This window comes from Suillus paluster, assembly GCF_016628075.1.
Source record: "Suillus paluster strain FC165 chromosome Unknown EDB91scaffold_73, whole genome shotgun sequence".
NCBI lineage: Eukaryota > Fungi > Basidiomycota > Agaricomycetes > Boletales > Suillaceae > Suillus > Suillus paluster.
The window spans coordinates 133,788-146,637 of record NW_024537633.1 but is presented as its reverse complement, the minus strand read 5'-3'; the positions used below and the strand labels follow the sequence as shown (position 1 = coordinate 146,637).

Here is a 12,850-nt window from a genome sequence, read left to right as displayed (position 1 = left end):
ACTGTTGGTGGATCATTGATCGACCTTTGAGCGCATCACTGAAAGAAGATGCCAATTCAAAGGCGCGCTGACTAAGAGCAATAATTCAACTCCGCGAGGATCGTGTCGCTGGGAACACCGCCCAAACCGCTTTCAGCCACTTTCTTTCAGTTCCCAAAACTCCACTTACAAGAAAAAAACACAGAAATGGCGAGTCGTCGGGCAGCTCCAGCACCAACAAACGCAACTCCCGCATTCTTCACAACACCACCACGCCGTCAACTTGTTGATCCAAACGAGTCTGCCTTATCCCGCTTCATCCGGGAGCAAATAACTGCTCCAGAAAAATTATCTGGAAACATCAGCATCGTGACGGGAGTGAGTGTGTTCGCAGCTGGCATCTTTGTCGCTAGGACATGGGGAGACATGCTGGTACCTGCATGAGTAACGCAGAGACAGCTAGCAGGATGAGTTTGGCGGTGGTTCTCTTGCGCGGTCGTCATGACCCCAAAAACGGCTTGGTAAGTTAGTTGTTTGTGGTGTGGATGCAGTTTCCCTGACTTATGGACCACTTAGAGAGCTGTTACCACATCACATTGTACCTGCATATCTCCACCTTACTCCTTCCATGACCGCACGTAATAGCTAGCTCGCCCATAATTTCATCCCGGTTCTAGAGGTCGTTCCCAACAGTTCCCAATGCGTATTACTGTTTATTGTGTTTGCGTCTTATCAGGTCACCTGTTTCAGCTGTGTTAGGCTGGAAGGTGGGTCGCGTGCATTGCAGCCACTGCTGGTTATGATTCATGAAGTTATTCGCACACGAAGAAACTCGAATAGACTCGCAAGTTCTTAATGTCAATTCTGTATGAATGTTTGTTAAACTAACTGACTGATATGCGTGATAAGTGTTCCACCTGCAGGTCCGCGGCAAAGAGCTTTTTGCTAAGTATGATATGAAGGCCCTCGGCCAATTAGTTTGCGCGTACGTAAGCAAAATTTCCTTTCCTGTTTGATCAAATTCTCAGCAAAAACACTCTAATAACAGACTTGGACATTTCTCGGAAATCTTTGACAATCGATCGGAACCAGTAGTAAGAGGGTGCGTATATCCGCATCTCCACAATGCGGTTTTCCCCTTGTGGTCTCCAACGTTGTTGCAGAATACAAGTTGGCCCATCTGGTCTTATTATTTTATTTACGGAATGCAGCGGGAAAGCATCCGCTTTCGCTATTCAGTTCAAAAGTTTTGTTTCCCGCGCTCGGCCCACGGTTTCAAGCTCAGAAGGATATTGGCCGTCTCCGATTGTTTTCTATAACCGCCGTGGGTGGTCGTTCTGTTTGCCACAGCACTTCCTCCCACTTTGAGAGATGGGCTCTCCCCACCGCTTGGCCGTTGTCGCTCACGCGCTTACTCTACCAGAACATGGTGGTCGGGATTATCTGTTGTAGATGTTACTCTTTCTGTACTTTTTTTCAAAGATTTCCCCAAGCGCCAGGGAAATAGTTTTTTTTAATGGCGTTGCTGGGAGACATAGCGAGCACCCTCACCTGAAATCTCTTCTACGTTTGTGGGGGAAATGCGGTTCATGATCCTTGTCGATATGCCCCGCGTTAACTGGCACACGTGCACACCGTCTATAGCTCAACCTTAAATTGACACCAAACAGATCTTGGCTATATCCAGAGTATCACCGTACCTGGTCACTCGCTACCATCCGGCCTGCGGGATAGTGACAGGAACGCGCAAGCCCTGTGCTGTCAGGAAGTTGATCGACCACGTCCCACATCGCCGACAGGCCTAAGTCGTGCTTCCTCTACTCACGGTCCAGGCGTGCGCCCTTGATTCTGAGCCATCTCCGACAGGTTTATGAATAACCTACGCCATTACCATGATGAAAACCGGGATTGCCAAGGAACGGTCGCCCGCCCGCCTAAGCATCTGTGAATATTAATTTGACACATCGAAGTGCGTCCTGTTTAATTTCTTGTGACTACGTTGACCTAACCATATACCGCCGCTTCTCTTTACCCGCTTGCGCTGAAATGGCCATTATGCCAAACCAGAACACACCAGGATCTTGGCGAGCATGCACCAGCATGCCATCATCTGATGCGGGGAATTGGAATAATCCGTCTATGCCTTCGACACATCGAAGTTCGTCCCATTCTATTTTCTGTAACTATGTCGACCTAACCATATACTAGTCTTAGGTTGTGATACCCGCGTGCGCTGGAATGTTCGCCGTTCAAGCAAAACACCTCAGGACCCCAGCTAACATGTATCAGCATACCATCATTCGATGGCGGGGAAGTCGGAATAATGTGTCTGCGAAGCACCACGTATCGTGGCGCTTCGTTGAAGAAGCTTATTTTCAAGAATGATGTACCGCCGTCTACACAAATACTTGGATTTTATCCATGTGTTATGCCAAGGGCAATAATATTAATGTTATGCCTATACTTATTGATCTCGATAAAGATGATTCGGTTCGGTGAAATCTCTGGTTCGCGATCTACTCTGCGATAATATGTAACACTTCCAGCTGAACCCTGGATCATCATCGAGCCGCTCCTCAGGTGTGAAAATCCTCTCCAGAAATCAAAATCCCCATCTGGGATGGCGTCATAGTGCTGCGTCGGTAAGCACCGAGGGATCATCCCGTTAATCGTTGGTGGGGGATATCCTCAATATGGAGGATTTGGAGAAAGGCGGGATCATTCATCCATAATTTGAGTTGCAGGAGTATGATAAATGTTCAGATACTTGACAGTAATGTACAATGCGGGTACTAAAAAGCGGAGCAGAGCAAAAACATGCGATATGCGAAGAGCGCGAGAACAGTGTCAAGGTGATACCAGATGAGCTCAGTAGCGTCAACGATGAACTAAAGATAGGTGGAACCCTGTAAGATCAGGCGTCTACAGTGCGGAGAAGCGTAAGAAATCATCCTTCCGATCCTCTAATGTTCGACAAGATTCAGCGCACTACTGGAATTGAGAGGCAGAGTCCGTGCCCGACCCAGCGGGGGAAGTTGTGCTCTGCGTGTGCGAGTATACCGGCATTGACTGCGCAGGTGGCAACGGTGTCGACACAAGAATATTCCGAGATTGCGCATGGTATTGATGCACGGTTGAGTTACTACTTTGCGGATATCCCGCATGTGCGGTGGAAACTGGGGAATAACGACCGTGGTATGCAGCCTCTTGCCTGGATGCTCCTGAGCTCTCTTGAACGTGGTCAACAGCGCTGTAGTGATGAGAAACGTCTGAAATTTGGGACTGTTGGGCTGAATAGACGCTATGGGAACTGCTCTGAGACGGATAGAAAGGAGAGTTTAGCGTCGGAAAGCCATAGCCCGAGGAATGAACCGATGGATTGTTCGAAGCTAGTGGCTGCGAGTTACTAGCACCCCATGATGGTGGTGATGCCTGGTACTGACGGTGCCTATCGTCTCCAGCGTGTGGAGACGGTTCTGAGCCATTTTGCGACCAACACGCTGGAGACGAATCTGAGCCACTCTGCGACCAAGGCTGGACGGGTGTGCGTCCTAAATCATCTCGACTGGAGCGACTGGAGGGGTGCCACTGCCCTTCGCTTCCACTCTGACTGGGGAAGTAAGAAGCGGACGGGGCATGAGGTGCGTTGGGCACGAAGGGGGGGAAATAACCAGCACTAGTTGATCCACGAGATGCGGATGTGGACGGTCCCATAACGACGTCAGGCGTGGCGCGCCCATGAGAAGATAAGTACGACGCCCGTCTATCACTTTCACCATACGCATGATATTGCGAAGAATCACCCAGTTGGTAACTCGACGCTCGCGCCGGAGGCATGTAGCAAGTATCATATGTGGCTTTCTGCAGATGCACGGACGTCTGGTCCACTGCTCTCGTATCTTTCTTGAGAATCATGATGGTAGTCGACAGGAGATATCTCGCCATACTCTGGATTGGAGGACTGGTCGCCTGCTGGGTCCATGGCAGAAGCAGAGTCTGCAACAGGCGCCTGTGGAGTCTGCTCTTCGCTTTTTACGGCTGTTGTTCGGTCTCCGTCTGTAAACGTAATCCGGGTACTTGAGATTGAAATTATCCTTGAGGTGTTTAGCTTGATCAAGGTAAAATTGCTTGTCGGACTGATTGATCTCGAGATCAGAACTACCGTCGCAAACGTAAAGAAAATACGTTACCAAGTCCATAGCATTCCATTCTCGACTTAAGATTTTGCTGACATCCCCTGTTCGCATTGATTGATTTTCCGCGGAGACTTGGGGTCGTCTCCTGCGAGCAAAAATCATGAATGCATTCATGGGACGCTTAGGCGTACCATCAGCATTCAAGGTTTGGGATGTCAGGGAGGTGTTTGCGTCGTCTGAAGTTATTTGAGCGAGATGTGTGATGGTAAAAATGGAAAAGATAGCTCACCGTCAGTGTCTGCGTCCGTCTTGTTTGCATCTGGATACAACAGATAGCTGCCAGCGTCGTCCTCCGAACCTGAGAGCGATCCCTGGTCTTCGACTCTTCCATCGTTGAAGTTGGCATTGAAAATGCCGGTATGTTCCGCTACGGTTCCATACCTCCCTTCGAAAGATTCAAACCGATTGTAGCGGTTCATGTTGACAGCGACAGGGAGGACGAGTAAAAGGTTTCAAGGTGGAATAGTCAAAGAGGACAAGCTTCCGCTTTTTTAAGCGCAAGTGATGTTTCAGACGGGATTGAAGTCTGGACTGAGACTGCTGGACAGTCCTGAAATCAGTGACCCTGTTCGCTCCTGATACGAGGAGTTTTGAAGAGTTTGTTGACGTACTGAAATCAAGGAATAACGCATGGCGAGGTGAACCGGAACAGGCAGAATCATTAAGTCTGATCGTAAATGTAGAGTGAACCTAAGGTGGTGCCTGCAGAATTCGCGGAGCTCGTTTCCTCGGCTATGGCTCGCAATACCTTATTGAGACCGAGCGGCGCTGGCTATAGCGACTTTTTCATCATGATTACTGGCCACTGCTCAAATATTTCTCCGCTTCGAAGAATCTAGAAATTCGTGGTTGTCAATCCTGGTTCCAGCACTTCCTGTTTATGCGTCCGTCCAGTCAGAAATCGAATGCCCCTTCAGGCTAGATCCTGTGCGAATTGAAGGCCCTTTTTTTCCAAGCGCTCGATCCCCCCAAAAGCAGACTCGCGTGTTACCCAGGCAGCAGGCTTGTCCAAGGATGGCTATACTCATGGCCAAAACTCTCTTTCAACGCAGTGACTCGTGTCGAGCGCGAGGCTATTACGACTTATGTTAACCTAGGTTGGTCTGAGAAATTACTGTTACCATACCTCCGATTGTTTCAAACTTGTACAATGTGTGGGTCATTTCATTTTGCTCCGGCGGAGATTGCTGAGAAATAATTTTCACGCTACGCGGAAGTAAAGTTCCACTGTTAGATCTCACAGGTAAAGCACAGGGTAAACATCTTGACACGGTGCAAGTCGGACCCGTTCCTCCATCGGACCGTCGCTGTGCTGGCTCGGAGATGCCCCAGGTTGGCACCTTTCCATTCTTGGTTCGGCTACTTCCGCTCGCGAAGTTCTCTCTTGCTTGCTTCCTCCCCTTGCTTGCTGCACTGCTTCCGATTCCGTTGAACTTGTCAACATGAACCCTAGGTTCAGGGTGCACCCTGATTCCCTGCCTGCTTAAAGTTCCGGCACAGGCATATTATGTGTCGTTTGCCGCCTGCTCTATCTTCTGACTCCGATCAAGATCATGACATCTTGTGGCAAGTCTACTACTAGCAGTCCACACTCGGGATAAATTCCCAGCTCACAATGCAGCTTTGTGAGTGCTCCTTTTGGGATGTGACTCCAAGAAACAAAGCGTGGCTCGTGTGTCTTCCTACTCCGGAAGGCCTCAAGGGTCAACGTAAATATGAGTTTGCCAGATTAGGGTGAACGCAGGTGTAATTAAACTTATGGAACGATGTAAGTACTGATCTGCTGAGGCCGACTTGATCGATAATCCGATCTGTGTTTCCCGTCGACTGTGCGGGATTGCGTCATATCGGTATTTTAGAGACGCGTCGTCTGGCGATCCCGTTCAGATCCACACGTTCGAACAACCGCCAGATCTGCATGAAGTAGATAGAAGATGGTTGGGAGATTTCAAATAGCGAAACCATTTCTCATGCGATGCAGACCCTTCAGTCCTAGCATACCTACGCACGCTGGTGCTCACTCGAAGTCCGAGATCGACAAATTTGACAGTTGTTGTCGTCGTGGCAAAACTGCCAGGTTCGTCAATGACTTGCTCAAGTCTTAGCTCTGATCACGGCGCGTAATCCTTCTTGCAGATTCGAAGCCGTTCATTAATATCGCTTCGTAACAAGAGAAGATCTCAACACGATTCAAGAAACTTTTAAATGTGCCTGACTTCGGGTACTTGAATACTCATACCAGCTGATCACTCGACTGGACAGTGGTAGTCTCTTTACTGCATCGACTGTAAGGGCAGTTAGAGACGTCATGCATTTGGACTGCGCTCTCAAGACCTACGTCAGCGTTACTATTGTCTTGATGGTCTGGCAGCCTTCTCAGACCTGAGGATCGGACATATATCTCTGAGGAAGGTGCAACGATCGTATTCTCTTCTCCAGGACCTCACGATTCCCATTTCCCTGATTGTGTACTACGTCTGCACAAAGTCACCCTCGCGTCATCAGATGTCAATCGGACAATACGGTGTTCGATGCCAACGCTGAAGAACCCAACGACCCGATGATCGCCCTCCAAGAGTACCTCATATCGTTATCAGTAGTATTTTAGCCCAAGTGGAGACACGGTGATGTCGCAAGAACGCACCTATCACAGCGCTCGTGCCTTTTCTTATGCTCTCCAGCGCGACACGCAACGAACAGTTACATACTTCTACCAAAAGGGGAATGCATTCCTCAGTCTTTCGTAGTGCCATTACAGATAGTGAAGCAACGAGTACGGGTGCAAGTCGGCAAAGTTATATGATGATCTGCACAAGTCGTATTAATCATCTGACATCCTTGCTCGCGCCAAGTCACGGGAACTAAAGTTGCAGCTATTAGCCGCGGCCGCCGACAATGACAATATATTTTCCGACGGACATGACAAGGGGAGAACAGGGAACGGGTACTTCAATGATTGTCGTACACCATAAGCAATCAAGCAATCCCGGAGACCGTAGTACAACGCCACCGAGGGCATAAAAGAACTAACCAGCTGATACGGAGACTAGCCAACAAACACCTTGCGAAGCGGATTTCAATCGTTCTCACGCAGAGACAAATTGACAACGATCGTAGCGCGATAATCCGCGAATAATCCGCGATTGCGTTTTTTATGACACGAAACCCAAGTTATTTGGACTGCATGGAGAATGTCCTTCACGGTCAGATGAGTTAGAGTTTGAACAGAACGTCTATGGAGCGCAAAAATGAACAGCGTCTATAGTGAGTGTGCACATGAATGAAGAAACTATGAAAGGAAAGGTTGTTCGAACCGACGACGGAATACAGACGTTGTACAATTGCTTCGCAGGCGTCGTCACTCCACGTGGTTCCCCGGCATCAGTTACACGAAGGATAGAGTTCAGATTGGAACAGCTTCTTGCCGGAGAAAGGAGGCCCCTGGAACAGATGGGCCGGCCGCCAGAAAGTCTAGGTACAATCTAGGCTCGAAAGCTGCGGAATCGAAGTTCACTGATCTACGTAATTGTATTAGGTGATATAGTCAGCCTCCATCATTGGCGTTGACCGAATAGTAGTCCGTCATTAAAATTTGGTTTCTTGACCATCGCTACAAGTTCGTCCTTGCAGTAATCACTGTGACCATGGTCAAGTACTACGCAGCTGAAGACTCGGGGTCTCCAACCTCAACCTCGCAACTTCACCTAATCTGCAAGCACGGTGTACGGCAACGCCCGACTAGCGTGTCAAAGAAGAAAAAATGATAATAAAAAAGGGGGGCGTGCAGAATAAGGAAAGGAACAAGGTTTTTGAGTATGTGGAACTTCACCAATCGGAGACATTGGTTGCATAGTTCCCTTGGTTCGTCGACCTCCCTGCGGGGGAAAGAAGCTGAGAGAAGCCATCAGAATATCTCCTTGCGGAGGCACTGAATGTTCCGTCAGAAGTCGGGCTATCGGATGTGTAGATGCCTTAGGCCAATGGCAATGGCTTCACATGAGGTGCGCAAGTGAGCAATAAACTTACTGTTCTGGAGCATTCGATTCAATGATCCCAGTCTTGAGACACTCTGGGACTACCGTCGGGCTTCGGTCCCTGAAACCGTGAAGCGTCTTCAGGACTGTCATTAGGCGATAATTCCGGTCGCCTGCCACAGAAATCGCCCGATACAGTTATAACACAGAAACATTTTTCTGTTCTGAGCGATAGGCCAAGAGCAATATCATGAATACGAAGCACATAATAGGAGCTGCAAGTGATGGAACGGCAAGTAGTTCTGTGGGTATCACAACCACGATACTCTTAGTCATACTCTTAGTCATGGATCTCAGACTTTAGTGCGTTCGAACTACTGGTATTCGGTCAACGCCGACACAGGCCAACAGCTGGATCTGCCGCTGCGAGCTACTAGATCATGAAGGATCGCATACAGGATGCAAGTGAGTAAAATTTTCTTTTTTGAGAAAAATTATCATAGCCGTCCATGTAGATTTCCCCAAGACGGAGGACGGTCGAGTGTACCACTTGGGTATACGAGCAGGAGAAGTAGCCAACAGAATCGTAAGTCAGAGGCGCTTTCCGCTTCTTCCAGCAGCTCATAATTACTGTGTGAGATTACTGTTGGATCCATTTCACGAGCAGAGGGTATCGCAAAGATGATGGACGCCTCCCCAAAGTTATTCTCCCTGTACTCGGAGCGCGGTTTCCTTACCATCACAGGATGCTACAAGAGTGTACCATTATCCATAGTATGCATAGGTATGGGCGCGCCTAATGCAGATTTTTTCATCCGCGAAGTCAGAGAATGCCTGAGTGGAGACATGCTCGTCATAAGGTCGGAATGGTCTTGATAATCGCGCTATATTGTCGGACTAACCGGCTGCTATCGGAAGGCTGGGGTCATGTGGTTGCTTGACTGACCTTCCCGTAGGGTCGCTCGTTCTGCCAGCATCGAGCGTCGCTTGTACCCGAAATGTGGACTTCGATTTTGCTTCCGGCGATCCTTGGGAGGTTCCTTACAGGTTGAGCAAGCCCGTCCGTATCATCATAGCTTCTACACCCTTTTACTCACTAACGAGAATTCTTCGATCAGATCTCAGCAGATCCAGACCTTCACGAAGCCGTAAGTACCACATGGTACTACTTAGCGAAGCCGTCGCTCATTCCCGAGGCAGCTGCGTGATGCTTTGGAAGTGACACGGCCGCCTTCACTCAAAAACCTTATAGTTTCGAACGCTGTCAATGCATCGACTGACAGGTAGGTTGCGGTTTACGTATCTTGACCGCATTCAATCCTACTGATATGTAAAAGCTTCTACTCATCTCAGGGGAGACAGACGTCCTTTCAAGACCACAATGCCTCTCTGATCGATCACCTCAAAGCTGCTGTACCTAGTCTAACAACGCTCGAGGTACGTGTTTCTCCGCCGAAGTCACCGGATCGATAGACATGCACTTCCCCCTTAGATGGAGACCTTCTGGATATTCCATCTTGCAGTCAGTTGGGGTGGAGTTAAACAGTCGAGTTTGGCCGTTAACCCGCCATCATCCTCGGGAAAGTCCAGGGAGGCGTCAGAGAAGGTAGAAGGACTCCATTCCGGTCTGGATGAAGATATTCCTTCCAGACCGGTGATTAGAGCTGCGGCGGCCCAAATGGTATTTGCTTCTCGAAGCTCCCAAGCCTTTATCAGTCCTGAGCAGGTGAACGAGCTCGAGAAATGGAGTGGCAGAGGCGTGCTCGAAGCGCTTTCCAAATTCGATATCTCCCCTGAAGTACGTATATCGATGATTGTGTGGCCCGCAATGCTCATATTCGAGTTCCTCGATAGAAACTGCATCCTCTTTCTGGAAGTGTATGGGAACGGACGGAACCTTTCAAGGCGTTAAGGGCGTCGTTGTGACAGCCAGCCCCAATTGGTCTTTGATACCACAGGGTCGTGCATCGCTTGCATGCCGGTCAAACAATGTTCCGAATTGCAAGATATCACCTGTTTTGTATACATTATTTGCTAGTATCTGCTACTTGCCCAAAGTGATGTTATGAAATAGGCTTAACACGCAAGGTGCACTGTCTTTTGTCAAAAACCCAGCTCCCATACGTTTTTCAAGACAAGTGATACACCCAACCGGACCGTCCCCCGTGGCAAGACTTGCGACAACCATGATGATTAGCCTCAAGATTGGCATGCGGTAGGCCCCTTGAAGTTACTTTAAAGGATACATTGCAGGAACGGTTATTATCTTACTCTGTGGCAAACTTCTGCAATGATCGTCCTCGGTGAGTGAGTGAGTGCATCGACAATCAAACCTGAGGGACTCACAGGTCGTGCCAGCTTCATCACCGTGCTTCGCGGAGACACGATCACCGATATACAACGACTGTTCCAAACTCCTCCAACAATAATGCTTCGTCCTCAGTGATCTGCGGACAATCGTCTACATGGACGCAGACGACGCGAACAGGGTGCAAAGCCTCCTCGATCGGGATCAGCGTCGATGATACACCATGAGAACTCTGCACATGTGACTTCGCGGGAGAAGAAGGGCCTTCTTGTGCAGACGCCGCACGCGGCTTCTTCAAGGGCTTTATTTTGCGGCCTAGCACAGTTGAGACAACGCTGGGGACGTCTTTTTGAGCCTTCATGAGCATGCTGCTGCCTGCCGGCTGTGCACGCGCGAATACGGCTGCAAATAAGCTTTTGAATATGAAGTCGCAGCAGCCCCACAGCGTTATCCTTTCTAGTTTGGGGCAAACTCTAACGCCACATCCGCGCGCTTCCTTGCGTTCTGCATCCAGCGCGAGGCCGTATGCCTCAGCAAGCGCTTCAAGCACGCCATCCACGCCTGTGCACGAGATAAGCGTCAATGATACCAGGCTCGGCATATAACCGAGCATCAGCTTCCCGTGCCCGGCAAAGACATCAAGATGTGACAGCGTGAAATGTGTGAGGTGGGGGAGACGGGGGTCGCGAAATACGTAATCGAGGCGCGGGAGAGGATGCTTGTGGTTGCAATTTGGCGGGCACTTTCCGGCGTATGCAAACTCAAGTTGCTCGAGTGCAGGGAAGAGGAATTGGCGCAGGGAAGAAATAAGGGAGTCGCCGTCCTGGCAGCTAACGCACAGCTCCTTGAGTGCGTTCATGGATAAGACGCCTCCGAGGGGCTCGGCCTGGATGAACGAGTCTGGTTCGTTCCAATGGTTACCGCGGAGCAAGGTGACGTCGTCCCGTTTCGTTGGAGAATTAGCAACTAAAATTTCCGATCGCTCCAGCGCAGGCAAGCCGAAGAAAGACATAAAGGTGTACACGTCGCGGGGATATGCGAACTTCCATGTGAGGCTTCTGAGCTTAGGTAGTTCAAGGGGGGAAACAACAGTGAAGCGATTGTCGGTTGTCTGTCCTTCACTGGATCCCTCGAGCACAAGATCACGAAGCGGTATAGTTTGCATCAGAACCAGGTCTTGGAGTTCTGGAATAAAACTCAGGAAACGGTGTACATGGGACATTCGTAGGACGTATTGAGAAATACGGCGGGACTTTCGTGGAGGGAAGGAGAGCTCGAGGGTTCGCACAGATCGTAATAGAGATGGCGGAATGACATGCGGTGGTAATTGTTGAAGACGGAGGTAGGTGAGGACGCTTGATGTGTCAGGTAGACTCTGTTTGCCCAGTTCATCTAGCGAGAGGAGTGGTGTACCCGCAAAGCATGGAGCAAGGCTTGCGAAGGACAGATCCAAGGAACGTAACGACGTCAGTCGGTGAACGTTATCTATGAGTGCTTCGACAATAAGTCGCATACTCGCAGGGGATGTGCACTCGAAGGTGATAGAGCGCACACGAGAGAGGTGAGAGCTCAACATGTGGAGTAGAACTTGAGACACCAGTCGTTCGTCTTTAGCAGCGTCAACGTCGTCAATGTGGTACAGAGGGGGAGAGAAAGTGAAGTCGAGCAGACTAGAGCCTGAGCGATTCATGAACGCCCATACTGGAGACGCGGACCACTTTCTGCTCCTGTAAGAAATGCGCGACCACAGTATAGAAGTGGCAAATGCGAGTTTACGCCATTTCCGGCATACATGAGACAAGATGACGGGGGGTGAATTGTACGCGAGACCTGCTGAGATGTCTGAGTCGTTGTCCTCCGTCAAGGAGACGAAAATTTGGATCAGCAACTCTGAGGGCAGCCAGTTAATTGGATGTCTCTGACTGTCTAGCTCCGTTATTTGAGATGCAAGTGCCACTTGCTCGGCCTTGACCGAGTCTCTGAGACGCGCCATGTCCTTCAAAATACGAACGAAGTCATCCTCACGACGCTGCAGAACGGCGATTTGAGCTTGCAGGACGTCAATCTCGTGGTCAATTGCAGCGCTGTTTTTCCTAGGCATGTCGAGACTCGAAGGAGAAGGACGTGGAAGAAAGTAAAGTTGTTTGAACCGTTCAGGTCACAAACTTCCTCGACTTCAAGTTGTGCCACAGAAAGACATCTACTAGATCTACGAGTTCAAACTGCTCATCGAGTGCTCATTGAGCTGAGTTTGGTCTTAGCCGACCGCTTAATATCATACGCGAGCCTCTCCACCAATGAAAGCACTCGCTTAAGGCTAAAGAAAGGTCCAAATTGCGAACGTAAAGTGAGGCCGAACAAACATCCTTGTCGCGGCATGTTCGAAGGCAAAA

General features: G+C 49.5%; 4 protein-coding genes across 4 annotated transcripts; 2 read left to right on the top strand and 2 right to left on the bottom strand.

Moving 5' to 3' along the window:
• The first annotated feature begins 143 nt into the window (after positions 1-143).
• Positions 144-850, top strand: EDB91DRAFT_1158078 (uncharacterized protein). The gene is made up of 3 exons (XM_041319692.1): positions 144-500; positions 556-658; positions 716-850. Exon 1 carries the CDS (start codon positions 187-189, stop codon positions 421-423), a length of 237 nt encoding a protein of 78 aa, XP_041172898.1. The 5' UTR covers positions 144-186; the 3' UTR covers positions 424-500; positions 556-658; positions 716-850.
• A 1,869-nt stretch (positions 851-2,719) lies between these two features.
• EDB91DRAFT_1158070 (uncharacterized protein) lies at positions 2,720-4,871 on the bottom strand. Its single transcript, XM_041319691.1, has 6 exons — positions 4,787-4,871; positions 4,405-4,712; positions 4,170-4,351; positions 3,983-4,115; positions 3,853-3,951; positions 2,720-3,800 (listed from the first exon to the last, which is right to left on the bottom strand). The coding sequence occupies exons 2-6, from the start codon at positions 4,592-4,594 to the stop codon at positions 2,968-2,970; spliced, it is 1,437 nt and encodes a 478-aa protein (XP_041172897.1). The 5' UTR covers positions 4,595-4,712; positions 4,787-4,871; the 3' UTR covers positions 2,720-2,967.
• Positions 4,872-8,589: 3,718 nt separating this feature from the next.
• EDB91DRAFT_1239149 (purine and uridine phosphorylase) lies at positions 8,590-10,075 on the top strand (the record flags this gene model as incomplete). Its single annotated transcript, XM_041321815.1, has 9 exons — positions 8,590-8,614; positions 8,665-8,735; positions 8,789-9,009; positions 9,068-9,209; positions 9,268-9,297; positions 9,350-9,432; positions 9,487-9,586; positions 9,642-9,947; positions 10,004-10,075. The coding sequence occupies 9 exons, from the start codon at positions 8,590-8,592 to the stop codon at positions 10,073-10,075; spliced, it is 1,050 nt and encodes a 349-aa protein (XP_041172896.1).
• A 193-nt stretch (positions 10,076-10,268) lies between these two features.
• On the bottom strand, positions 10,269-12,804 carry EDB91DRAFT_795835 (uncharacterized protein). The gene is made up of 3 exons (XM_041328422.1): positions 12,785-12,804; positions 10,496-12,734; positions 10,269-10,434 (listed from the first exon to the last, which is right to left on the bottom strand). Exon 2 carries the CDS (start codon positions 12,556-12,558, stop codon positions 10,537-10,539), a length of 2,022 nt encoding a protein of 673 aa, XP_041172895.1. The 5' UTR covers positions 12,559-12,734; positions 12,785-12,804; the 3' UTR covers positions 10,269-10,434; positions 10,496-10,536.
• Between the last annotated feature and the right edge of the window lie 46 nt (positions 12,805-12,850).

What these genes read in the sequence shown, in the direction of transcription:
- EDB91DRAFT_795835 (XM_041328422.1), bottom strand. Translation starts at nt 12,558, where the DNA reads ATGCCTAGGAAAAACAGCGCTGCAATTGACCACGAGATTGACGTCCTG.
- EDB91DRAFT_1158070 (XM_041319691.1), bottom strand. Translation starts at nt 4,594, where the DNA reads ATGAACCGCTACAATCGGTTTGAATCTTTCGAAGGGAGGTATGGAACC. An exon ending in GACGGACGCAGACACTGACG is followed by an intron (nt 4,352 to 4,404) that starts GTGAGCTATCTT and finishes AAATAACTTCAG; the next exon opens with ACGACGCAAACACCTCCCTG. An exon ending in AGCAGACTCCACAGGCGCCT is followed by an intron (nt 3,952 to 3,982) that starts GTTGCAGACTCT and finishes CCATGGACCCAG; the next exon opens with CAGGCGACCAGTCCTCCAAT.
- EDB91DRAFT_1158078 (XM_041319692.1), top strand. Translation starts at nt 187, where the DNA reads ATGGCGAGTCGTCGGGCAGCTCCAGCACCAACAAACGCAACTCCCGCA.